The 27,064-nt window shown below is 35.5% G+C and overlaps 2 protein-coding genes across 2 annotated transcripts in view; both read left to right on the top strand.

Annotated features, from left to right (window-relative positions):
• Nucleotides 1–27,064, top strand: part of LOC108967787 — a 291,336-nt gene that overhangs the window by 133,141 nt on the left and 131,131 nt on the right. The window contains exon 5 of the mRNA XM_018931415.1: nucleotides 4,988–5,124. Coding sequence (XP_018786960.1) covers nucleotides 4,988–5,124 — 137 coding nt within the window. The remainder of the gene's footprint in view (nucleotides 1–4,987; nucleotides 5,125–27,064) is intronic.
• On the top strand, nucleotides 18,528–20,097 carry LOC108967930 (heat shock protein 27). Its single transcript, XM_018931631.1, has one exon. It carries the CDS (start codon nucleotides 18,785–18,787, stop codon nucleotides 19,517–19,519), a length of 735 nt encoding a protein of 244 aa, XP_018787176.1. The 5' UTR covers nucleotides 18,528–18,784; the 3' UTR covers nucleotides 19,520–20,097.

Genomic DNA, 27,064 nt, shown 5'->3' with positions numbered 1-27,064 from the left:
CTCAGAATATAAGAAATTTTATATATTTCTAAATTTTTATTCCAAAAATTCTGGGATAAATAACATTAAATATTATACTTAAAATTAAAAAAGCAAAAGTGTTTAATAAATATATAAATAAAGAACTTAAAAAAGGCAGCTGTACAAAAAATTTTGTATTATTTTTATAACCAAAAACCACAAACATGTAATGGAAATTTGGAAAGTTATGTAAAAATAAGCAAACATAAATAGGTTGCAATAAAAATAAATGTTGAAAATTAAAAAAAAATCTAAGTCAAAATTATCAGTGTTATAGTGCCAAAATTAATACAATAGAATATTTTCAAAATTTTATAATTTCGAAATATGATTAAAGTCGAATATTCGAAAAAAATCAGTTTCGAAATTCTTAAAATATGTATATTTCGAATTTCTTAAGATGGAAAATAATACCAAACTAATACAGAAAATGTTTATATTAATTCAACTATTTCAAAATTGTTTCAAAATTAATTTTTCAAAAAATATTATTTTGGAAATTTAGAACAAAATTCATAATAATCGATACAAAATTATACCAAAAATAATATGAAACAAGTAAGGAAGATCGGGTATTGCTAAAACAATACATATATTATTTATTGGAATACAAAATATTTAAATATTAATCAATTTCATAGTTTTGATAAAAGTGAGTTTCGAAATTTTGAAAAAAAAAAAATTCAAAATAATATCACAAATAACACAGACAAAAATAAACAACATATAAAAAATGTTCATAAAAAAGTAATTGCTCACCATTTAACCTCTCTTGCCCCACCGTGCAATATTCGTAAAAGCATGCCGTTATTTGTGGGTGACTCTGTGCGGCAACACTTACCACTTTCACACTCTTATTTAAATGAAACACACACCCACAAACAAAATCGGTAAATAATTTAAAAAGTGCATGAGCGCCGCTGCTACCACCTGCAGCAATGGTGTACAAAAATAATTATTATTCATGAATCCATAAACAATATACTCATTAAAAATGACCGACAAGTACATATTGTTGTGTTATTGCCAGCGTTATTGTAGCTTTTGTATTTTTTGTTTGTGTGCACACTCTTATGGCAAGTGTTGTACGCTTCATAGAAGAATCAATCACCAACACACACACATATACATAACAAGAAAATAAAGTGCTTTTATATATGTATTTAACCAGTAATTGAAATGGCTGCGACTAAATGTTGAATCATATAACGCTTGTTTATTGGAACAATAACGGTATATGACTATTGTAATGGCCTTCAATGAGGAGGCAGTATTGGGCAACCTTTATGATTAATAATTGCGGTGCATGAAAGCAGCAGCTGTTCGCAAATTTTCAATTCAGCGGTTGGTTTCTTCATGATTTACACTTTGTGGATACTGAAGTGTACAAATAGCAAGAAGATCTTTATTATATACTCATATAAAGTGTTGCTTGCTGTGAAATGAAGGACTTACATAAGTAATCAGTAAGTTTGCGTGCAGTAGGCATCATTTACGAAGGCCATGTTCAGTTCGCCACTTCTGTCTTACATTTATGTGAAGTCAACAAATTAGCCATACAGTTAGATTCTATATATGAGGGCTGCTATAGCTGATTAGACTAGCTGAGCTGTTTTATGACACTTTAACAGTTTTATACCAGTTAAGTTGTTTTGAACCAACTTTGGTTTATACCAGTTTAATCTTATGCCAGTTTAAATTTTTTATACAAGTTTAGTTTTCTATGCCAGTTTTGTTTTTACATCAGTTCGTTTTTATACCAGTTATTTGTTTTACAACATTTAAGCTGTTTTATAAAAGTTTAGTTGTTTTATACCAGTTTCCTACTCAACTCGCCACTTGCTTGTTTACTCTTATTCTTATTTGACGACAACAGCTTAGTTATAGGTACAGTTGGAATCAATATGATTCATTATGAGACGACTTAATTGAAGTGGTATAAATTAAACGCAAATTATGCTATCTGTTTTTGGTTATACCGATTTAGTCGTTTTGCACCAGTTGGTTATTCGATTCGCCACTATTTCAGATTTTCACTGGTGCATACAGCTAAAGGAATGTGCTTATTAATATTATATTAGGTCGGGTTAGGTAAAAAGGCAGATGTTGTTACCATCGCCAGCAAAGATCCCACTTGGACATCTTACAATGTCAGTTCATTGTGATATCTTAAACCTCTAAATAATGATTCTTATAAATTAATAAAGCTTATAAATTGATAAAGCTCTTCTAATCCATACCAGTTTCTTTGCGACAGTCAGCCGAAACTGATGACTTTTTCTGCTGCTACGACGAAACTATGACTGCCGAGCTGTTTAACCCGAGCCTTGCAAAAGCTGTACAATAGGGGAAAAAGTGCCTGAATACTTTTTGCACACGTTCCTCCCTACAACGTTTACTATTTGAATTCGATAGGTATAGTGTTACCGTATGAAAGTCTATTGAATAAACAATTCAATCGATTACGGAAAGATTAACCTAAAAACAAGTAGAATGAAAGAGTTGAACCCTTTGCGTTCTACTCTAGACCAGAAAGATCTCGCACTCACTCAGGCGATCGACAACATATTTTTTGTTGGTAGCTGAGCAAACAAAGGTCCACAGTCGGCAATATAATCGAATGTTTTGAGTACAATGTCATTTAGTGCCATGTTTGATGTCATCCGTAGTGCACCATGATTCCGTCGTGAGCCACCCTATAGACACTTTTTAGTGGGCTTTACTTTTTGTAGACGAATAGTCCATATGACCATTGTCCATTAATGAAATGAGAAATCCACCTCTTTCCCATAACTCCCCAACAGCACTTTATACTGCCAAGAAGATCCACGTAAAAAAGATGATAATAACTGTTGCTGTAACTGTTTTCCCATACCAATGGTTCTTACCTGGTGCAGGTTTTGGAACGGTTGGTAAAAATACAGCAATGTTTCACATATGGTATTTCTGGACAAATAAAGGTTCCCAATTAAATAAGTTTTGATAAGGCTTTAATCTGGTTAGATAGCTGAGACTGTATACGATTTTTTAGTAAATAAATGTAGACTCTCAATATTCATCATTTCATACTTCTCAGCGGCTATTCTATTACCAACAGGTATTGACTCAAAATGTTTTTCCTTTTCCTTTATCTAATATCATAGACATATATAAAAATAATTATAACGGGTGATCCACTTAGAGGTACTGTTCGCAATAGCTTCCTTTTTTTTTTTTTTGACACATCACGCGTAAGTCGCGTCAAGCTGTCATATTATTTTTGTTCTGTATGGTTTGGCATTTCATCATGTAAAGGCTTACGCCTAAACGACATTTACAAATTCACGTTTCGTAAAGAATGTATTCCGCGCACTTCGCTCAACTTTTGTCAACATAATCGGCATACTGAGCGTTCTATTCGCAACACCGTCACCCAACTTGAGACACAGCATTCATTACTGAATAATACTCGACCGAATAAACCACGTCCAGCACTCAGTGAAGACAATATAGTATAGTCGCCGTAGAACCGGAGACTGTACACGAAGCCCGTGGAGAGTCGATTCGGTGCCGTTTCCAGCAACTGGGCCTAAACGACTTGGCGCATTTTCGATCGAGATCTTAAATTGAAAGCATGCAAAATACATCTTGTGCAAGAACTGAAGCCGCTCTACCTTCCGAAGCGACACCGGTTCGCTCTACGAGCTCTTGAAAAGTTTCAAAAAGATCCCACATTTTCGATTTTTTGTTCAGCGATGATCGCCATTTCTGACTCGATGAGCATGTAAACGAGCAAAATTTCCGCATTTAGGGCGGGAAACATCCTGAAGGAATTCAAGAGCTGTGGCCTTGTAGGTTTATGCAAAGTTTATGTGGTTACCAGTCGAAAAACCCGAAAAAGTCATCAAAAATTGGACGCAGTGGATAGATCATCTGAGACATAGCTACGGCCAACATTTTAGAGAAATAATCTTCAGAAAATAAATGGAAAATAATGTTCTTTCGAATTATAATAAACACTCCATATAAAAATTGAAGCTTCCCTGTTTTTTGTTTAAACAAGTAGGGAACCTTGAAACGAATCATCCTTTAAATATATATGTATGTATATACTTATATATACACTTGAACTTTCTTAACTCGAAGTCTCTTTAGTTCGAAGTTTTTTTTATCAATTATGATGAGTTCAGGTAGAGAAGTTCAACTGTATATAAAATTGCTTGGATTCCGAATCTCCGGTTAACAGTTTGCACCTTACGATATTCCCTGGCGTTGATTACTTGTTTTTCATTAAGGACGAAATTTTATTTATTTCGTTTGAAAATCGAAAATAAAATCCGCTCAAAAATTCTTTCGCCAAAATATCAGTTTTTTTTTAAAGACAAGAGACTTCATGTTCTCTGAAATCTTTATTTTGTGATGGTGTCTAATTAAACAGTGAGGTAAAGTGATTAACCATACAAATCGTTCTGCACCCCACATATAAGCCTGATTTCGCACCACGTGATTTCTGGCTAATCAGTAAACTCAAAAGTTTCCTGAGGAAATGACCGTTTGACGCTATTGCGGAGATAAAAACCAATAGAAGAAGATTTTGAAGATTTTGAAAAGGGTATTGACTGTTTCGAAAACTAGAAAAAACATTCACAAAGGTATTTTTCGGATGGGAATAACTTGGCGGAGACGACATTGTTTTAGAGGAAAACGTAAACAATTTACATTTATAAACAAATTCTGTTTACTTTTTGATAGCAGGTATATTAATATGGTAAATGTCTTAGAAAATGCAAAAAGCCCTACTTTTCCAACTTTTAAGATTTTTTTGCTTTCAAACATTGCCTATCTTGGTCTTTATGTATAATGTATACACTTATTTGAACTGCATATTTAATATTTAAATGGCCGTACCCTTGAAAAGGCCCCCAAGCTACTATGTGCATGCAGCACAATTACTTACTCGTTTCACTTTCTCTCTCTCTTATTATAGGAACTGACAATTAATCAAAAATCAGCGATTCGTGAAGACAGTGAATTTATAATTTCATGCACCGCCCAAGGATCATCACGCATGCAATTCCAATGGTACAAGGATGGAGCGCGTGTTAACACATCCAAGGCTATAAGGTGAGCGCAAAAACACATATGTACACACAAAGCTTTACATCCATACAATAGTATGTATATACAAACACACAAACATTTAAACACATGCGTGTATGTATGTATATAAATATTGATCCACTACATCATTATCATTTTTATGAGTACTTGTACTTTACACAGTTTTCACGCGTTGCTATTTTTGTTGTTGCACATGTGCAAACGAGCAGTGTATTCATTAACACACAAATGATAAGTGCGAAAGCGCTTCGGGCGTTGAGAAGCCTTTAAAAAAGCGCATACAATTCGCCTATTGTTATTGTTGTGGCAGGTGAAAATTGTGGCACGTGTGTGGCAAACGTGAAAAATTAAATGCGTTGTTGTACTTCAATGTAAGCCTTTAGATATATCTGAGCTGTGTTACGTGTACTGTAGCCAATTTTCATTTATTTGCTTTAAATCTTACACATAATATATATTAATCGGTTTAAGCGAAGCATTACAGGCGATGAAAGGATAATATTGATGGCTGAAAAATTGAATTGCATAATAAATATTTTTGTGAAATTTCACTGTTCTATATTTGCCAGTTTTCATTTCACTCAATTCTTGTGTTGTTTAAGCACAGCAAAGGTGATTATATGTTTTAGAAAAAGCCTTATTGTTGTGCAAGATGAAGTGTGGCATATCAAAAAAAAAAAATGTTGAATAAATGCATAATTTTAAATTTCAATATAACACAGTATACAGTGAAACAACAGACAACTAAACTCCAAAAATATGCGTTACGTATGACAAGCGATTATTCATCCTTGACTACTGAGTAGCCATATTTTTTTTGTTTATTATGTATCACGTTTTGCCGCTGATGTCCTATCAAATTCAGCAAATTATCATACATATAAAATAATTGCGAGTGTTCAACCGGCAGCGCTCATAAGTATTTGCGGTGCACTACAAAAAATTAATAAGTAGTGGCAAAGTGCATGACTGCGAAATATACCTCAGGCTCAGACAATTTGGGTACTTAATATATGGTAGATGACTGCCAGCATTTGCAATGTGGAATCCGCGAATACTGTAACTTCATTGGAAAATACTCAAAATACCAATTCAACGATCCTAGTCCTTGTTATCGCTGCTCTGCTCCCATAGTCATGAGCGATATGCGGAAAGGAAGGACCGGCTGAAGGAAAGAGACGGTGAGCTTTTTTTTATGAGTATTTAGAAGTTTTCAGGGAGAGTTTGTGGGGGATATACACTAACGGGAACTTACCATCAACTTCAGTTTTAAGCTTCCTGATCATTGCAACGTCTTCCTAGCGGAGTTGGATACTATAAAATTAGCAAGATTTACAAGTTTCGAGTGCAGCCTCCTTGAGAGTCGCTACTATGCACTGCGATGCTAAGACATCGTTATCAGCAACTTTGCTAACTGCGGCCTGAAGGCTAATGAAAGGTTGTCTATAATTATTATCTTTAGCAACAAGCTATTTTACGAGTATACTGATTTGCGTGTCTGCCCACAGCGGTATTGCAGGATTGTAAAGCTAATGAGCATGCTTCTCAATAACTTTGTAATGGGAACGGGTAGAAGCACAATTAGCTTCTTCTAATTCATTGCTGTACGGTCGACCTTCAGACCAACTCAGTAAACCTTAGTGAATTACTAGAAAATATGCAGTCGCAAGTGCTCTTGTGCCTAAGGTAAATCACAGGAGGTCTATGGAACTCTTCGCTATCAGCAAGTGTCATTTTTCAGTGATTGTAGAAGTGCTAATTGGACATTGTAAAATCGACATTTATTCGGAAAGATTTAATATCTTATCAGAAGTCAGCTGCATCACCTGTTTGGAAGACGTTCAGATAGAATAATCTCAACACTTCCGCCTTAACTGTTTCGCATGTGCCAGAACAAGGCAAATATCTTGGATCTCATATTTTTAGACATTCAGATGAACTCGCATAAGTAGAAATAAAACACCTAAGCAGGTTCTTATCTAGCTGTGCATACGAGGTTTTGAGATATCTTTCACATCCATTTCCATTAATGATATAGCTGTCATACCAATTATTCGATCATAATAAAGTCCTGATATTGTGTTTTTAAATTACTAATAATAACTAAGCGAGTGTTCTTTGGCAACTCTTTGCTCAGCCGTCACCGCAGATACCATTTCAGTTCAGAGCAAAAACTTAGAATACGTGAAGAACATAACTTATATCAAACTGAAACTCAAGATTAGGTCAAGTTTTGGAAACACTATTGAAATCTTAAGTAGAAATCGATATTATTTAGAATAAAACCAGTTCAATTCTATCTATCTATTATATAAATCTATGCAAATTAAATTCGAAATAAAACCTTTTTAACTGTTATAGTTGTTAGAAAAGTTGAGAAGTGAAAACTGCACTGCGAGCTGGGATCTACCTGTATTATGCTCTATTCTTGTACCACAAGGCTTCTTTTCAGCCAACTGAATTAAAAAGCTTAGTAAAACTATTTGATGAACGCTTCTTATGCGTGCTCTAACTGGATTAATCTGCCCAATAGTCTGGCTCTTTCTTCTTGCCATTGTGAGGCAGTCACTAGCTGTCTTAACTTTTCCCCTTTGAGTAAAATTAGTGGCGATTTTACAAACTCCTAATTGTCGTCATATATAGTGGCGATAGAAGAAAGTGGCTCCGGTCGTATTGGCATGGTTACGGCAGCTTCGTTAGCCAGAAGAAAGGCAAACTCATTGCCATCGATTCTTCTCTGTCAAGGGATACATGCTAATGAAAAGTTAAATTTTATAGCAAGCCTGTTAAGCATTTTGATGCGTTTCAGAACCAATGTTGAGTTGATTTCAATGGACGAAATTGTATGAACTGCTATGTTATAGTTTATTTTTATAATATATTCTGTACACCTGTTACAGGCCATGGACAGTGACAGCTGCGAATAATGCGTGGTCTCACTATCCCAACCCCGATTGCATCTGCCGCTCTCCAGCGTGTATGTCATGATATCGTGGTTCTTCTCGAGAATGGAGTCTTTGCAGGTTAGACTGGTTCGGATAGTGGCACCCAATACATTTTCTTGGTTTTGTACGCTTAATACTCTGTTCGTTTTAAGGGCTTAGAACATCAAGACTAAGGGAGACCTCTTTGAATCACCTCCAGTGCTGCGATTGGGCACTTGTACGTGAGACTAGTGAGACCTACACATGTCAGCCTCTACACTTTCGTCAGCTGTTTGCTGACAGTTATAAGAGAAACCTTTGACAACTAAAATCCTGCTCCTTATCGGAACTGTTAAAGAGACTTTATGATATTTTTGTGCTGTGAAAAGTTGGTGGGTTCAATAACAAAGGATGCTATGGAAAAAAGTTTGTATAACTTTGCCTTTCACCGCATTCGAAACATGAAATGAGAGCCTTAAATTTGATACCTCGATATTAAAGATTTTAAACCAATATTTTAGCAACATCGCTTAAAGAGTATGATCAACTGTTTTAATCGCTTAAAGCTAATTAATTGCTAAATAGCTTAAGCTTACATATGAATAATTTTAGAATTTATACCAACATAATGTGTGAGCCTAGTCTACTTTGAGGTGTTGAAATGTTTTTCTCATAATATTTATGTTCTTGCTCTCTTAACGGTAAACATAATTATTGCATTCCCATATAAATACGAGTAAAGTATATTCGATGCTTATAATAGTATTGGTATTGTATAGACTGGACTGACATAGATATATAAATAAACGCTATAGAAATTTTAATGGAAATGTATATGTAGTTGTTGGAAATACAAATTTCAATAGAAATATTTATGTAGTTGTACTTACAAATTCGTTTATTTCCTCCATTGTTTATTGGTCTAACTTTGGGCAAAGAGCAATTGCGCAAATAGACAATCAATTTAAATAACAAGTGCATGTAAATTTAGTAATGTAACAAAAGTAGTTGTTGGACATGGTTACATTAGGGTGTTCGTTATTTCTAAGTATATATTTCTTGAAATTTTTTGTTTCTTTACTTGAAATTTCAGTTTTGCTTGTTACAAGTGCTTTATGAATATTATGTTGCTCATGCGACATGGTGTACTGTATTGTCAGTACATTTGATGCCTAGTTTCAACTGCCTATAACTTTCAAATGAAAGTTTTGATGGAAAAAGTCTGTATGAATCTTTTGTAGCGCTGAAAATTTTATTTTGGAAAATCGCTCTTTCAAAGTTACAGGTTTTATTTTATAATGCAAAATATCAATATATTTCATGTTAGCGTATCTGCGTTGGAAGGCTAGACTCAGGCTAGGTTTAAATTTAAAACAAAAAGTTTGCGTGCTTTGAGACAAAAACTGAAATTTGAGCAGGGTTCTGTAAAACAAAATCACTTTCATAAATAACGGTTACCCTAAAGTACATATGTATGTGTGTACACATAGTTATACTCGTTTAGACATATGTATGTTCATAAATTTATATCATTCCTTAACCAATAACTGTTTTATATTACTTGGATGGCTCACGATACATACGTATATCCATTTTCACTAACGCTAATATTTATTCACATTTTGACATGCATACCTACCTACTATATATACCTATATCCTATTTACCTCAACATGACTTATATATATATAAATTTAAAACAATTCAGTTATGTTTGCCTCTATGTGTGCATAGCGGAACGTCTGTTCTTGAAGGTTGAATGCCTTTATTATTGCTACAGCTACAGCTACACAATTAAAATATTGAAATTGTATAGGTGTACTTGACATCAATCAATATTAAAATTTGCATAACGGTTTTGGTAACAAAATCTAATAGATGAAAACAATTATTTTGTTGTGTACATTGCAATGTGAATGACCGTTATTGAACTTCAGGGAATGTTCGCTTCATTGAGCAAGTTGAGCCGAAAGCGAAAATTAGTCTTTAACGAGTCTTAACAAGAAAAACAGTTATTTTTCTTGAATTTGTATCAGCTAGTATGGCAGCTATATGATATAAAGGTTAAAATTGAAAAAAGCTTTTAAGCAAGAACTCTATTTTGATCGTTCAGTTTGTATGCCGGGAGATAAATTAGTGTGGTCTGCTATAAGCAATACGTTCGGAGTTATTAGGGTTGCCTTGAAATATTATCTATTCCAAATTTTTTGAAGATAAGTTGTCAATAAAAAGTTTTTCACAAACGAACATCATTTTGATCGATCGACTTATATTACATCTTTATTCTATAAAGATCTGATTTGAGCGAAAATAATAACATGATCCGATCTGAACGTTATATTTCGAGTTTCAAGCGCTGTCTTGGATATTAATCCATATCGAATTTCACACAAATATACTATCAGATATAAAAATTTTCCATACAAGGGCTTGATTTGGACCGACATGTTTACATGGCAGCTATATGCTATAGTAATCAGATCTGAGTAATATATGAAGATTATAGCACTGCCTGACTCATTTATCTATGCCATATTTCGTGAAGATATATGTATTTTCAAAAAAAAAAAAAAAAAAAAAATTCCATACAAGGACTTGAGTTTGATTGATCGGTTTATAGTTCAGCTATAAGTTATAGTGATTCGATATCGGCGGCTTCGACAAATGAGGCATTTTTTCGAGAGAAAGGTACGTACGTGTACAATGTGTACAATATTTCGGACATTATTTAATCAAAGTCCTCAATATGTAGGCCACGTTGTTTTTAGCGAAGTCACGACCCATAATAAAGAAATAAGATTTTTGATAATGTTTTTTTTTTATTTTTTTAGTCGTTCTATAATATAAATAAAAATAAAATAAAAAAAAAACGAACTTCAAACATTTTTTTTGTGAAAAAAAAACAAAATTTCTGAAAGACCAAAATTTCTGCTAAGCCTTTGCTGGATATCTGTACACGTCCATTTTYGCAATTTTTTATTTTTATATCGGATTGGGATAATTTTAAGCAAAATATCTTCCTGACCGCCAGACACCTGCTTTCAGAGGTGGTCATGGGATTTGGCTACGGAATTGAGGGACCTCAAAACTTTTCAAAAAGAATGTCCAAGTTCATTAATTTCAGCAAATATACTTAATTTTTATTATTTTATTATAATATATATTCATTCCAAAAAATAATCTCAAAAAGTCTTTCTTTTTTTTTTAATTCCTACTAAATATTACACCTCAAGATATACTGCATATAGACTTTTTGCATTACGAAACCGGAAGAACGAAATTCAACTTATAAAAATATCATGTTAACTGATTTTATCCCTCTTCTTCTTCTTGATTGGCGTAGACACCGCTTACGCGATTATAGCCGAGTTAACAACAGCGCGCCAGTCGTTTTTTCTTTTCGCTACGAGGCGCCAATTAGATATTCCAAGTGAAGCCAGGTCCTTCTCCACTTGGTCCTTCCAACGGAGTGAAGGTCTTCCTCTTCCTCTGCTTCCCCCGGCGGGTACTGCGTCGAATACTTTCAGAGCTGGAGCGTTTTTGTCCATCCGGACAACATGACCTAGCCAGCGTAGCCGCTGTCTTTTAATTCGCTGAACTATGTCAATGTCGTCGTATATCTCGTACAGCTCATCGTTCCATCGAATGCGATATCCCTATTGTCACCTTAATACCAAAGTCGAACCAATATATGTATTTATTTGACTGATAATTCTGGAGTGGAGAGCCTTTCATTGATGATCTCTGGTAGGAATAGCCGTAACAAAGTTCCAGCTTGCAATGCCTAAGTTAAAAAATAACCGATCATAAATAATTCCATTGTATTTCAGGAACCTTAAAAATTCAGAAGTCATGTTGATTTCTACACATTCTTATATAAGAGTATTGAAACCGCTGGAATTTAGTAACCTCTGAAACAAATTACTTCTTCTTTGTGACTTTACGATTGATTGATTGATCACCGAACGCGTTATACATAAACGCTTTCACCTATCGCAAATAAATTGCTGGAATCCAATCTTCAATTTGTGTTTTACGACTTTTGTTGCGAACAGCGCGCATCAATAAACTGTGCGTTCAAGATGCCAATGAGCGTGGCGGCTGTCATGTTAAAACATTCGTGCATATTTTGGGAAAAAACAACACAAAAGTAAGGCAGAATCTTACAAACCAGATGAAGTAAGAATGAGTGCAAAGCATATAAACCCAACTGCTATGAGAGCGAGCCCAAAAAGGGCGAAGCTCGTAAAATGCAGAATAAAAACCGAAAAGTAAATTTTTTCAACCGAAAGAGTATTACTAGCTGCACATCGTGTCTACGTGTGTGTGCGAATAACTGACCTTTTTCTTCCGCATTACTCTTTATTGGTATGCTTTGAAGTGGAGCGAGCTGGCGTTGAATATATTTATGCTCCATGTTGCCGTTGCCGGTGCGGCTGCTGCATCTTTATTCAACCGCAAAGCTCAGCCACTGAACTCTTTCAGAGCGCAGCTGTGATACACATACATACATACATACAAATCGATTACTGCTAGGGCCAATGTGATCAATTGAAGGCACCGATTTATTCTTAACTTGCATTGCGTTAACGTTATTCAATAGCAAGCAAAATGAAATGCGTTCTCGCTTGGCTTACTTTGATGTGGCAGAAATTCCTAAAGTGGGTCAAAGGGTTAACAAGTGTGAACACATGCTGTACTGTTATATGTAGCATATATGTATATTTATATTTATTAAGAGAATTTGTTGCATGAAAAGATGATAATAAAATGTAGCCAATAATCCTAGAGGCATTTCTTTCTCAACTCAACAGAATAAATTTAAGAATAATGCTCTCTAGTATTATACTGGCTTGGTCTTTAGGCAACCGAACACAGTCTCTCTGAAGCAAACATTTGCAAAATCTCCACTGAACTTTCTTGATAAAGAATCCCACCGTGCATCAAAATTTGAGAACCATTTTAGGCTTTTCGGAAATTTTGGCATTCTGCGCTTTAATCAACTCGTAATTTCTCTTTCTATTCAGCGCTTTATTTAGCTACTATTTTTCTGAACTATTCAGCGCTTTCATTATATTAGATATTAAGCACTTCATTCAGCTGTTATTGTGATAAGCTGAATAAGACCTGAATGTGAGTTATTGTCTTAGGTTGCCGATTTCTCATACTAAATCACAATTCTTGTTGTATGACTATCCTCAAAAAGTTATTAGCAATATTCAGCACTTTATTCGGCTAATATTTTTCTAAATATACACTTCTTTCATTAGATATACTTATAAGAGGTATTCAGCACTTTGCTGCGATATTATTCTCTTAAGCTGAGTAAATGCTGAATGAAAATTACAGTGTCAGAGTTTTGATTTCAGAGCAATATGGCTATTGAGTGAGCATTACATCTTAATTGTTGTTTCCCCAACCATAGTAAGACCTTGAATGTTTTGCTGCTGAGAAGCCACGAAACCCCAACTTAATAGTCACACCTTACAGAACTTCGTCAGCGACGTAATGATACCAGCCCGTTCCTGTCATCGTCATGATACTGTGATATCTATTACCAGTCGGCACCCTCGGGGAAAGTTCAGCGGAGAATTTTGAACCCTATTCCTTCCGAACTCTAACTCCAAAGTCATTCGTGCACCATCACGTTTGCTTTTAATAATATTTTCTCTTGATACCGATCTAAATGCTAGCATAATTTGAAAGAGCTTTTATTTATAAAGAATTGGTGGGTGGGGATTTCTCAATGTTCAAAATGGGTTTAATTTTGTGTAGTTTGAAGTCATCATCAATGTCTTCATAAATACCTCAAAGAGGTTCAATTTCTTAACACGACTTTGTTGGCATAATTATACTGTACAAAAAAGGATAAACTGGTTAAGAAAGGTTAAATGGCTGTTCAAAGATCGCACGTAGACCTATATGTAATCCTTTGCGAAGCCATAGAAAAGAGAAATCCTGTGCTCGGAGTTATAAATTAGCAACACGCTTAGTAGCTAATACAAAATTGCACTGGGGCTTATTTTCCACTCCCGCCAGTTCGGTGGGATGATTAATGGTATGCGCTTCCAAGTTTTTAAAACCTCTTCCCAAGCGCTGAACATTCAAGAAGTGTTGAGTTCTTTCCAGCTCATCTTCTTCCAAATAGCTTCTGCAAATGGTGTTTCGTAAGATTCTCAACCTTACAGCATTGAAAACAAATAGACAATGTGCTGTTAACACCACTAGGAGCAGGCTAGCGATACTGTGGTCAAAAATATGACTAGATCTCCTGCGATCAATCTTGGACCAAAAGGGTTTTTGCGACAGTGTATGTCCCGATTGTGACCCAGCGCTGACAAGCTTTCGTAAAGTCCAGCTGTCTAGTAGCAGAACACAAGAAGATACGATAGAAACGAACCGCTCCTTTTCTACCGTTAGCGGTTCTAGGGCGTCTTTTTTTGCCAAGTCATCAGTTTTCCAATTTCTTGCGAATCCACTAGGCTCTCGCACCCAAAGAAGTTGTTTCATAAAGATACTCAATGCTATTGCTAGCGTCCCTCTGTCAACTCATACACGGTACTAGGGAACTTTAACCATAAGCGCTACAGCGTCCGTCAAGTTAAGAAAGTTACTTTTGTCTCCTTTTCTTGCTTAAGGGCTAAGCTTCGTCTGGTTGGATACTATCTGGAGGAAGGCAATATGGATACTTCATGATTTCAATAACTTGCTTCTGCGAGGCCAAAATTGACACATCAAGAATATTCCTCTCAGGTATTATGGAATAAGATGGTTTAATTTACTTCTAGTGTATGTCTTTCAAAAGGCTTCCGAATTATTGTTTGATACTTTTGCAATTGAATTTTGTTCTTAAAAATACCGCACAATGTATGCAATTAAGCCTTTTACTCAACTTCTTTGAAATTTCACACACGCTAATGTATTTACTTAAGCCCTCAAGCAAACTTGTGAACCATAAAATACGCAGAAGCGTTAAATATTCGAAGCGAAGCCAAGCTGTGAAGTAAATAGGTGGATTTGCTATTGTTGGCGTATTAATTCGAAGAGCTCTTTTGGCATTCAGAATATGCAAATTTCCATTTTAATTACTCATTTTCTTAATAATATACTACACGATTTCCAATAAAAATATACTTTTACATGACTTTCGAAGAAAAAGAAAACAAATTTTTAACGAACGAAGACCAAGTCATTGTACACATATGTATTTGTATTACCTCAACAGAGTGTTTTTGTAGTATGCCAACTAGTCCCTCAGTTTTTGAGACATCACTCCAAAGTTTTGCCCCTATCCGTTTCTCATCAAGCAGCGCCTGATTTGTCGAAATGACCGATATCGGTTCATTATAGCATATAACTGCCATACAAACTTAACGACTGGAATTGAGTGCTTGTATGGAAAACTTTTTCATTTCATAAGATATCTTCACGAAATTTCTAATAATAATTTATCATTTTCGAAAGCAATGGAGTAATCTCAGAAGGAATTATTCAAATAGAACTACTACAGCGTATAGGTGTCATACATGCTGACTGATCAAAATTCTTGTGCGGAATCTTTTGTATTTGTAAAGGATGTGTTTGGTTTCGGTGCAATCTTGGCCAACGTTTACATTAAAAATATGAATATAATTCTTTGTAAAAATCTTAAATCTGTGGCACATATCATGCATTTCAACTTCAACTTCATTTCTTGAACTTCCTTATTTTATTTATTTTTTTCTCTCTATTTAATATAATTTCCACACTGTTTTTACATTACCCAACAACACAGCTTATTCGCTGCCTTGCCATATTGTCCCAGTACGTCCAGCTGTCGCCTGCCGTTTAGAAAATGCATAGCATCCAAGTATATAATCTAATTTCCGACCAATCACTAAACTGTCTATGCGTCTGATAGTTCTTGCTCTTGGTTAGCCGAAAGAGTGACGCCATCTAAACAACAATTGTCCACACTTTTTCTGAAGCATTCTCTTCTACATGCTTCATAGCTTTGTATACGCATTACAAAGCTTTATTGCGTTTAAAAAAATTTACACACATACATACATATATATTATTATAAAATTTGCAATAGAAACTCTAACATATCTAGCGAACTCCGTAACTTTACTTTTTACTCAGTTCATTTCATTCCATTTTTTGCTTTCGACTTTCGCCTAACATTGCAACGAGTAGTTACTGCTACTCTGCTGTTTTGCTATCCCAAAGGTCACGAATTTCATTAGTTACACTTCCGCGGCGAAAGTTAAGCGTGTAAATTCACTACACGAAAAGATGAGCACAAAACTCCGAAGAGCGTTTCGCTTACCGCAACGCTATTACCTATTACTTACATGCTTACATGCCTTCTAACTGTAGCGCTTGGCAGCTCGCGCATATTGCTGTTGCCCACTGGGAGTGGTGCAAAGCGTACGCGGTACGTGGCTTGGCTATACTGTAGCAGCAGCAAGCTCTTAGTAGTTGCGTATGTGAACCGTTAGTACACTCTGTCGCCATGTACCGGCATGAGAGTGCATACCGACATTTGACACATATATACATATAGTATATATAGCGTTATCTGATTGTATTTGTGTGTCTATACCTTTTGGTAGACAGGAAACTTAAGCGCTGAACTGTCACGGCCCACTGAGCACAGTTAAACGGTGTTTAGTTTGCTGTGCTTGTTATTCCGAAATTCGATTATTGATCAAACAATGGAACGTGGAAATACAACTGTACATATGTATGCAGATAGGTGTTTTAACAATGATTTTGCATTTCCAAACGAAATTTAGTTCGTAGCTGGCAGTAAGGAACGAGAATGCTCTCAACTTAGAGCCAACAGTTTCTGATTTCCAACTCGAAAAGAAAATAAAACTCAAATGAAAAGAGGCACACACTCAATCTCAAAATACTCTTCTAAATCTGGCACGAAGATCATTTTGTATCGACTACTGCAATATATTTATTATTCAAAAATTAAAACTCAGTTTAAGGCCAACCTTTAACCTTAACCTTAATGAGTTTACATTTGGATCGTACTTAGACGTGAAAGTCAAATACAATGTTAAAACGTGAAATAAAGTTCTATCCATACCTCAATATCAAATTCCATCTCAATATCAATTTTATTTTCAACCTCATCATAAAATTCAATCTCAATCTCAATTTCAATCACAGTACCAATATCGATTTCAATCTCAGTCTCAATTTCAAACTCAGTACTCAATTTCAACCTCAACTTCAATCTCATCCTCAACCTCATTCTTTACCCTAACTTTAACCATAACCTTAACCTTAACCTTAATCCTAAACTTAACCCTAACCTTAACCCTAACTTTAACCTTAACCTTAACCTTAACCATAACCTTAATATTAACCATAACCTTAACCTTAAACCTAACCTTAACATTAACCTTAACCCTAAGCTTATCCTTAACCCTAACTTTAACCTTAACCTTAACCATAACCTTGGCCTTAACCTTAACCTTAACCCTAACCTTAACCCTAACCTTAACCTTAACCTTAACCCTAATTTTAACCTTAACCTTAACCTTACCCTTAACCTTCACCCTAACCTTAACCTTAACCTTAACCTTAACCTTAACCTTAACCTTAACCTTAACCTTAACCTTAACCTTAACCTTAACCTTAACCTTACCCTTAACATTAACCTTAACCCTAACCTTAACCTTAACCTCAACCTCAACCTCAACCTCAACCTCATCCTCAACCTAAATCTTAATCTCAATCTCAATCTAACCTCAACTTCAATCCCAACCTCAAACTCATCTTCAACCTCAACGTCCATTTCAATCCGAAGCTCACCCTTAACCCCAACCTTAATCTTAATCTCAATCTTAGTCTCCACCTTAACTTCAACGTTCATCTCAATCTCAAGCGCAACCTTAACCTTAATCATAATCTCAATCTCGATTTTGACCACAATTTCATGACAGACCTTAACTTATGCCTCCATTTTAACTCCAATCCCAACATAAACCTCCTGAATCACTCTTTATCTCAATCCCGAGATTTAATGTTAACAATAATCAATAAACCTCAGCATATACTCAACCTCTATCCTCACTTTGAGCTCATTATCGAACTCAATTCCTTCCTAACCTTTGAAATGCAAGCAAAAACTCTTTAAGCCCTAAAATGACTCAATTCGAAACTCAAATTCGCGGTACAACTCAATTGTTCCAGTAGCTTCCTAATTTATCACTTTTTGCTTTCGTCCTTAGTTACGACATAATTAGCATCAGCGTTGACTAGTAAACAGTATCACAGTTTCGTACTGCCTCAACCTCAAGCAAGTTCAGCCCTTTACCTAACGACAACATTTTTGCATAACTAGTTAACTAGAAAGTAAAATAATGAATGCTTGTTTGGCATGAAATTCACCTCGCATTCCAGCGCATAGTTTGCGAAGGCGAAGGCTTCATTGCCAATTGCTCAGCAGGCACTCGATTCAGTACGAACTTGGCACGAGCCGTGAGCGGTGGTGACAACACTTTTTTGGCGCCACGTCCAAAAAATTCTGGCTGTCGCTGCATAACGGCAACCACAACTACACCAGCGAAACCAAAAACAAAAGCAGTAAAACTCGAACGAAACGACATCGGCAACGATAGGAAAATACGATAACGACGACGACGACGACGTTAATGCCGGCGCGCAGCGGGGCGTAAAACGTGCGATAACAACAAAAACGAAGTACGACGGCGATAGAGTAGGAGGTCAAAAGCAACATGCCCATACATTGGGACTATGACTGGGATTGGCCGCACGATCACTTCTGGCACTGGCCTTCCACGCGCCTCTGGCCCTTCGATAGCTTCAGCTATCATGCAAGGTGTCCGATATCGCGTCGCTGGAAGTCGACCTTCACACATCACAACTACGATGTGGATGTGTGTGCGCGCGACTGGCATATGCATCACTGGTCGGACGACGAACCTTGGTGTCATCGCTCGTGCTTGGCCAGTCGTGCGACCATCGAGACGGGCGACGAGCCGGACACCAATGGCAAGGGCACCTTTAAGGTTGTCATCGATGTGCACCATTTCCGTGATGACGAGCTCGTCTTGAAGGTGCGCAACAATGACACCGTTATTTTGACGGGCAAGCAGAAGGACGACCGCGGTGAGAAGAGCAAATTCTGCATGACACGCGAGTTCACGCGCAAATACAAATTACCAAGGAATTACGATGCCACTTTGGCCAAAGCTACACGCTCCACCGATGGCGTGCTGACAATTATTGTACCACCACCGCCACCACTGGACGACGTGGAACGTTTGGTGGATATCGAACCGACCGGCGCTTACTTCGGCACCACTGCCACAACTGCGGAGAAGGACGCCAAGGCGATTGAGAATGGTGTGGCGGAGAACGCAGAGAATACGGAGTTGACTGAAGAAAACGAGGAGGCTGGTGAAAACTCAAAGAAAGCGCGTTTCGACTCCGCAGATGAGTCAAAATGAAACGCGACGCCTGCTACGGCTGCTCGCACTTGCGCGAAATGGCGTGGCAACTTCAAGCAGCGCTTCAAGGCCTTTTTGTCGAAAAAACAGAAAAATTCGCAGCAAAGTTGCAAAGGAAGGTATTAGTGTTGAGCGGCTGCGGTGGTATAGTGTCGCGTAATATTGTGAAATAAATATATTTGAACTCAAAATATTTTGGAAAAAATGTGCTTGCGTCCAACGCAGCCAAAACCTTTACACTAAACTATGCACAGTGTTCTTTAAATCACCCACGTAAAAAATTTTAAAAAATATTTCTGTTGCACTTGCATAGCTATCACCGGCCACGAGCTGAAACCTAATCAAACTATCATATTTAGAAAAATATTAATTCAGTACTATATACTATTACTTTAACGGGAATACAATGATGCTATCAAAATACTTAAATTACGCCTAAGTTTCTAGTCTAATATACTAACGGTCTCTCCAAAAAATAAAATAAATAGTATAACATCTAGTACTAATAATATTATTAACTAAATAAATCAATGAAATAAATAAATTTTGGTGCTTAGAAAACCTCTAAGGACACGAAACCCAAGCATGTATTGTTATTGTTGGCGAAGAAAGTAATTTTATATAAGAATTTAATTATATAGAAGTTTAGAACTAAGTTTATATTTAAAACAAATTTGTGCAAGGAGTAATACTACTTAAGCGGCTCTACATTATACCCAATATCTATGTATTCGAAGAGACATTGAAATATTTTATTCCAAATAAGTAGTACGAATAGTTCATACGAAATCTATTTCTTACAAATGTAACACACGTATGCCAACCATTTCCTCCTCCTCCTTCAGCGAAATTTGTTTTATCTCCTCGATCGACTAAAAACGGGTTCAACGGAGCGGCAATTTCAGTTTGGGGAAGAAAAAAATCCTACAGACCCATCTGTAGGGTGGATGATCGATGGGGTGTCTTGCGTTTTTGGCTTTAAATTCGGTCACAATCGTGGCTCGATGCGATGGTGCATTATAAACGTGTAAAATCAAAGATTTGACCTTCCGGTCGGTTTCAACGGATGTTCTCACGAAAGCGCCTCATTATAGCCAAGGCGAACTTATTATTGACCCTTTGCCAGTTCTATTTTCGATTGTCTATTATCGATGGCTTGGGGAAGGGAAGTCTGTTAGGGAATCAATCGATTAAGTGAACTAATCATAACTTTAATAGATTGTGTAAAATTAGTGAACTTTAGCAGTTCTTTGTACGTGTCACGAAAGTGGCATAATATTGTGCTATTATGTTATTAATATGTCACAACAGTTTATGAAATGTATACCAATTTTGTGTTCGTTTCACTAAAGTGCTATAATCGCACACTATTATATATTATATTCACAAGGGCTTTCCAATTTATGCCTGTTCTTTGTCCGAATTTCTGCTAACATTGACTACAGTGGTATAATAAACGATATTAAGACCTTTTTAGATTATACCAGTTTATGTATTTTATACCAGTTTTATGTTCGATTCGCTAAAGTGGTATAATCGCATACTGTTACATATTATACCATTTTCTGGAAGTTATGCCAATTCTTTGTTCAATTGACTATTAACAATGGTTTGGGGAAGGGATTGAAGTTAGATTATGAATATTTAAGTATTTAAAACAAATATTTAGTTTCATATTTATGCGAAAAGTTTTATAATAACATTTTCAGCTGTTTCTAATATAGCGGTAAGATAAGAGATTTCATACAAATTTCTTTGAAAAACAGGCATTTAGCAAAACGTTGCCGCTCTGATTTAGCGCATTTGTCTGCGGTACAGAAATTTCTTTTATTTTGTTACTTTCTTTGGCGCTCAAGCTTTAAACTAGTAAAGAACTTCAATATCTCATATGGATTCCTTTGTATAATATTTTCCTCATTTGAATTAATTTAACTTATAATAGTTGAACTTTTTGTGTGAAGAGTGAACATCGCAAGACTCATACCAAATGTCCTGACGTTTTTTAACTAAACATCAAGTAAGTGAAATGCCAAAAAAATGTCAAAGTCAAATTTAAATGAATAAAAGTGAAACGAATCACGAATTTATAACTTTTGAATACTCCTAGAAATTTTTGACTGACTACTGCTGGTTTATTTTTAGACAGTGAGACAGCAAAGTTATAGTAAGATATTCCTACTAAACCAGCAGTAGTCAGTCAAAAGTTTCTACAAATATATTCATAGCAAAGAACTGAGTGTATAGTTTTCTGCTTGCAATCTCAAAGCAAAATCCAGGCATCATCATGACCATACTTTGAACAAAAAACAAAACTAAGAGCCAGAGATTGTATTCTATAGTCGGAGTGATATTTTCCCATATGAAATACTTCCGTAAAACCAATGTCGACCTCACTCAACCTTAAGCAAGCATATTTATAAGCAACACATCAATTTTATATAAATTAAACGACAATTTCTTAAAAACATTCCTCCACAACCATAAACCACATGATCATTTTGTTAGAAAATATAATAAGTACCTTCTAAAATATTATATATTCGTTAAAGGGCGCCATCTATACCCTGGCTGCCTTGCTATCGCCCAATGTCATACAAACATACATATACGATTTGTGCATACAATATATAATTTTTTACGATTTCACCGTTGTTGACACATACGTCACCTGGCGGTTATAGTGGCATGTTGTTTACGAGTGCGCACGTAATAAAGCGCGTGGCAATTTCAAGTGACATTCTTAGAACATGACACACACACATACACACACACAGACAGCAAAACTCATACGTGCGGCAAGAGTCCAGCTGATACAGTTCATTTATAGAGCGGGAAGGCTTCGCAGCGAGTATATGCCAGGCAGTAGCTGCTGTGGTACTTCTTCGCTGTCTGCCTGCAAATAAGCGACAGTGTATGGTAGACGCGTGTAGAAAAGCGAGAGGAAAAAAGTCAAAATGCAATATTTTTATGCTGAATGTGCTTTTTTACGATTTGTTGCGTCAGAGCAATTGTTGTTGACAACGAGGTCGTTATTCTTTGACGCTTGCAAATATTAGCAACTTTATTGCCCATCACTGAGTTTATAGTATATTTGTGTACTTGTGAAGAAAACAGTAATTCGCCACAGTGAGCGCTCTGCATGCAGTTTTTAGTGCCTTTTTGGTATACTTCATGGGCCACCGCCGCATCGTTGCATTAATAAACTTGCGCTCATGTTTTAGTATAGTATATAATACTTATATATAAATATATATGTACATAAATATATTCCGTCAGATGTTTTTTTTTTTTGTATTTTACTGTCAAGCTGCTAACAAATTCCTCGCTATTAAATTAGGCGTTACACAGTAAAATATTATTTATGTCACCGGGCTTTGCTGGCCATGTGCCACCTACCCAGTTATGCCGTGCAAATGAGCTGTAAAAACATATAGGCGTAAAAATGTGATAACTGCAGATATATACATATAAAGTCTCGGCCACAAAGTAGATGATAAAAGTGGGAACGAATATAATACATATTTTTTCTTTGTATGAGGTAGTGATGCTTGTAGTCAATTGTTGAAAATATTTATTGCAGTAATATATATTAAAATGTTAAAAAAATCTATGTTTCAGAAGAAAAGCTGCGAATTGTAAATAACATATTTTTCGGCAAAAGATTTATGCTTTCATTCCATCATAAAAGCTAATATTGTTAATTAAATTTAAAAAATTGGAAATAGAAAATCTAAAGTTATGTTTTATAAGCTTCATAGAGCTAAGATTTACGCTGAAGTTTCAGTGATAACAGAGGGTTTCACCATTGTCCATGTCGTTTACGGACCATGATGAAGCCATCATCATTTTAAGAAAAAGACGAACATTATTATTACCAAATATTGATAAGTCGAAGGTGTATTTACTTTCTTGATTCAGTATTAGTATTATTACTCTCTGCTAACTTGATTGACATTATATTCAGTGTTGCTTTTAATATGGTCTGAAATTTCTCCGAAGTGTTTTGATTCCAAAGAGTCCTAAAGCAGCCCTCGAAACAAGTAAATTAAACAAAGCTGGTTTTGGAATGAAAATTCGAAAAATTATATTTATTTGTTTTGGTGCTAATAATTGGCTCTTAGAGGTCATTCCCGGTCCTTGGTGTTATTTAACATCAGCTTGCATACTTAGAGGCAGTTCCTTTTCGTGGCGTCGAAAGCAGCTTTAAAATCGTTAAAGAAATGGTGTGTGTCGATCTTCCTTTCACGGAAATTTTCCAATGATAACGTCCAATCAGTTTTTTGATGGTGCCATCCGGTCTTTCACACACTGCGCTCCATATTTATGTTCAGTTCCTGCTAGTGGAAAGAAAAAGATCTCTACACCGTTGGAGAGATCAGATAGAGAAGAGCCTGACTGCACTTGGTACCTCGAATTTGGGCCAAATAGCGAAAAAAAATAAACGACCTGTTAACTTATATAACTGATCTTATATAATTTATTACATTTTGACTCTCCAAATGTCTACTGTACAAAAATTTTTAAGTTAAGGCCCCATTAAGTATATGTAAGGTTTTTACTAAATTTAAAACATATTTTTCAGATGTAATTACACAGAAATTCAAGCCTCCGCTTATATATTTGAACATTTTTTTTAAATACATATTTATATTTTAATTAGCTGAAATGCTTGATGCTAAAATTTTTCCCGAAAATGTATGCTAAATTCTGAAATTATTAAAGTGAAAGTTCTGGACTTCATTTCGTTTTATTTAGTTTTCTGCGAAAAGTACCTGATACACTTTAAAACCCATTACAACATAGCTTTCACAAAGGTACCCCCATATGTATGTGCGTGTAAATATTGCCAAAGTTGCTTTATTTGGCTTACAAATCATTTTCATCCGAAGCAATATGCACATGCTTGTACTCAAGTGGCTCTAGTGGCCATTAAGTGCCCTAAATTATACTACACAACTCTCATTACAAGTTTTCGGGTTGATTTAAGTGCTGCATTTATGAGAAAATTATGCAAATTCTATATGTACAGGAAAATATTTTATAATAATTTTACATGAAAAAGGTGTTTTTATAGTTGGGAAGCAGCTGTAGTACTCATTTATATTTATAGTAGCTGAGAAATGTATGTAGAGGTTTTCGGAAGATATACTAGAATGCAAAAATACTAATGTTTGCTACAAGCGTATGTTAAATTTTATGAAAAATTTTGAGCTATGCCGAAGTAACCTTATGCTAGAACTATATTTTACTTTGAAAAAGTTAATTCAATATTCAAAAATATTTCCTTTGGAAAAGTTGTATGATCTTTTCTACTTTAACAATTATATTAAGGGATCTGAAAGCTAACCTGTAAATATGTATATGTTTAACTTTTCTGTTAGCTAGTCCATAGATTTCCCAAATATAAGCGCCCAAAAGTATGCAATCCGTTTCTCTCGATTTTTCTGTAAGTATATTTTCCAGAAAGCCAAGTTCCTTCTTTCCAATTCTTAGTTAGTATATTTTTCTACTTACTTCTTCCAAATATTTTTATGTCAAATTGCAATTACGTGCGTGTAGATATAAATTGATTTGCCTCTAACATAAAAAATGTTGAACTACTAATATACATAACCAAATCCAGCAGAAACATCCCCAAAAATTGCTTGATTATCTTTAAGTTTCGCAGCACGCAACACACTGTATTCAAAGCGTTAGCGTGAACTTCAGCCAACTCATGTCATTTCATGCAATTTCTAAAGGCACAGCCTAAATGTATGCTACAAATGTTGCATACAACCAGCACAACACATTTTTGTCTTCCACTAACCCACCACACTAAAATTGTATTTCTAAGCGCTTGTTGTCTGTGCGCGTAACGCATACCGTTACTACGCCTAAAAGCAGGCAGTCAATTCCAATTAAGTTCGCATTGTTTCATTGACGGCTGCTACGACAGCCTTTTCTAGTCTTTGCCTCATATAGTTGCGACTGCAAAAGGTCTGCAACCCTCACAGCATTGGGTCACTTGTACATTCGGAGCAATTTTCACCGCGCTTCTTAACAGTTGGGTCGCTTCAATAAATATCCGCAAGATATTCAATTGCTTTGCTGTCTCCCTTTGCTTTCGGCCTATTCTGTTGTTTGCCTAAATTGGTACTTTTTGACTTTTCTTGTAATCAACGATAGCTGCGCCCATTGAGTTTACTTTACTTCGGTTTTGATAAATTTGTGAAGTTTTTGTTGTGTTTTTGGTAGTTCTGACGTCATGTAGGTATTCACTTGGCAGGCAATATGCTATGCTAGTGTAAGAAGATTTCGTAAACTGTCACTTCTGATCTTTGTGGTAACATACGGTAATTGCAACGTTGTTTCTAGAGAGGACTCAAATGTCCTACTCAGATTTCCTTTTCGCATATGAATTTCTCTCAGCTGTACTTGGTAGGCCTTCTTTTGGGGCCCGTGACCTTGATGTAGATTATTTTACTAAAAACTTACTTTGCTGGACGAGAGTGTGAATTAGAATAAAAATTAAATTCAAGTTTAAAAAAACGCAATCACTCTAAGTTAACGCTTCAAATTTTGCTAAGAAGATCTTTAATTGAGCTATTTTTCTATAAAAGTATGTGTTGAGAAGAAAATTGTACATTTATAATCTTACGAAACACCCTGTATATTATTAGACTTACAAATGTCATTATGAATAGGAGCTAAGTTCATTATTAAATAAACTTCCATCTTCTGGTTTTTACTGTCGCCAAGTCAACACGCGATTACTTCCGATAGTCTAAATAACTGGTATTTTTCTCATACGAGTATTCCAGTTCTAGTAAGGAGGGCTCAATCTAATATAATTTTCTGAGGAGACCAAAGGAACCACTAAATAATTTGTATTTGATTTCCTATAGATACCACTATTGTACTATAACTTAATGCCACTGTTACACAAAATCGAAATCCTCCAAAAAGTATGCTTCAAATTATATTATTAAGGTATCCAATTTCCAAGATTTGTTAAAAACAGCAAGGTACTACTAAAAATTTCCAATTTCATTTACTGCAGATGATACTGTTGTAGATAGCTTAACCTCAGTCTCACTCAAAAACTAAATCCTCCTAAATGTATGCTTAAAATTGCATTAAAGGTACACTTTATAAAGGAATTAGTTGCATTAACAAATCAAATTCTTTGAAGAGACCGAAGCAGCTACTAAAAATTACCGATTTCATCTACCACAGTTAACACTGTTGTACTATAACTTAATCTCAGTCTTACACAAAAGCGAGATCCTCCTAAAGGTATGCTTTGAATTCGTTTAAACTAGCGACATAGTGAATACTCCAAAAATGACACTACAAATACATATTTCAGCTGAAAAAACATTACAACCCCGCTGAAAATTGTATGTAAATGTGATTACAGAACAAACTATGACTGGATTACAAGGCTGCCAACCATGACAAACTACACTATTTTTGCATTGCCATACATATATCCACACAGCCGTATATACCATACATAGTAGACGTGTGTGCGTGCCAGAAAATTGTATATTGTTGCAAAAT

Source organism: Bactrocera latifrons, unplaced genomic scaffold (assembly GCF_001853355.1).
Source record: "Bactrocera latifrons isolate USDA-ARS-PBARC rearing strain unplaced genomic scaffold, ASM185335v1 scaffold_2, whole genome shotgun sequence".
Classification (NCBI taxonomy): domain Eukaryota; kingdom Metazoa; phylum Arthropoda; class Insecta; order Diptera; family Tephritidae; genus Bactrocera; species Bactrocera latifrons.
Note: the sequence above shows the minus strand (reverse complement) of the source record. Positions and strands in the feature narration are given on the sequence as shown.

Bases quoted from the DNA above. Each gene is read 5' to 3' on its own strand.
- LOC108967930 (XM_018931631.1), top strand. From the start codon at position 18,785: ATGCCCATACATTGGGACTATGACTGGGATTGGCCGCACGATCACTTC.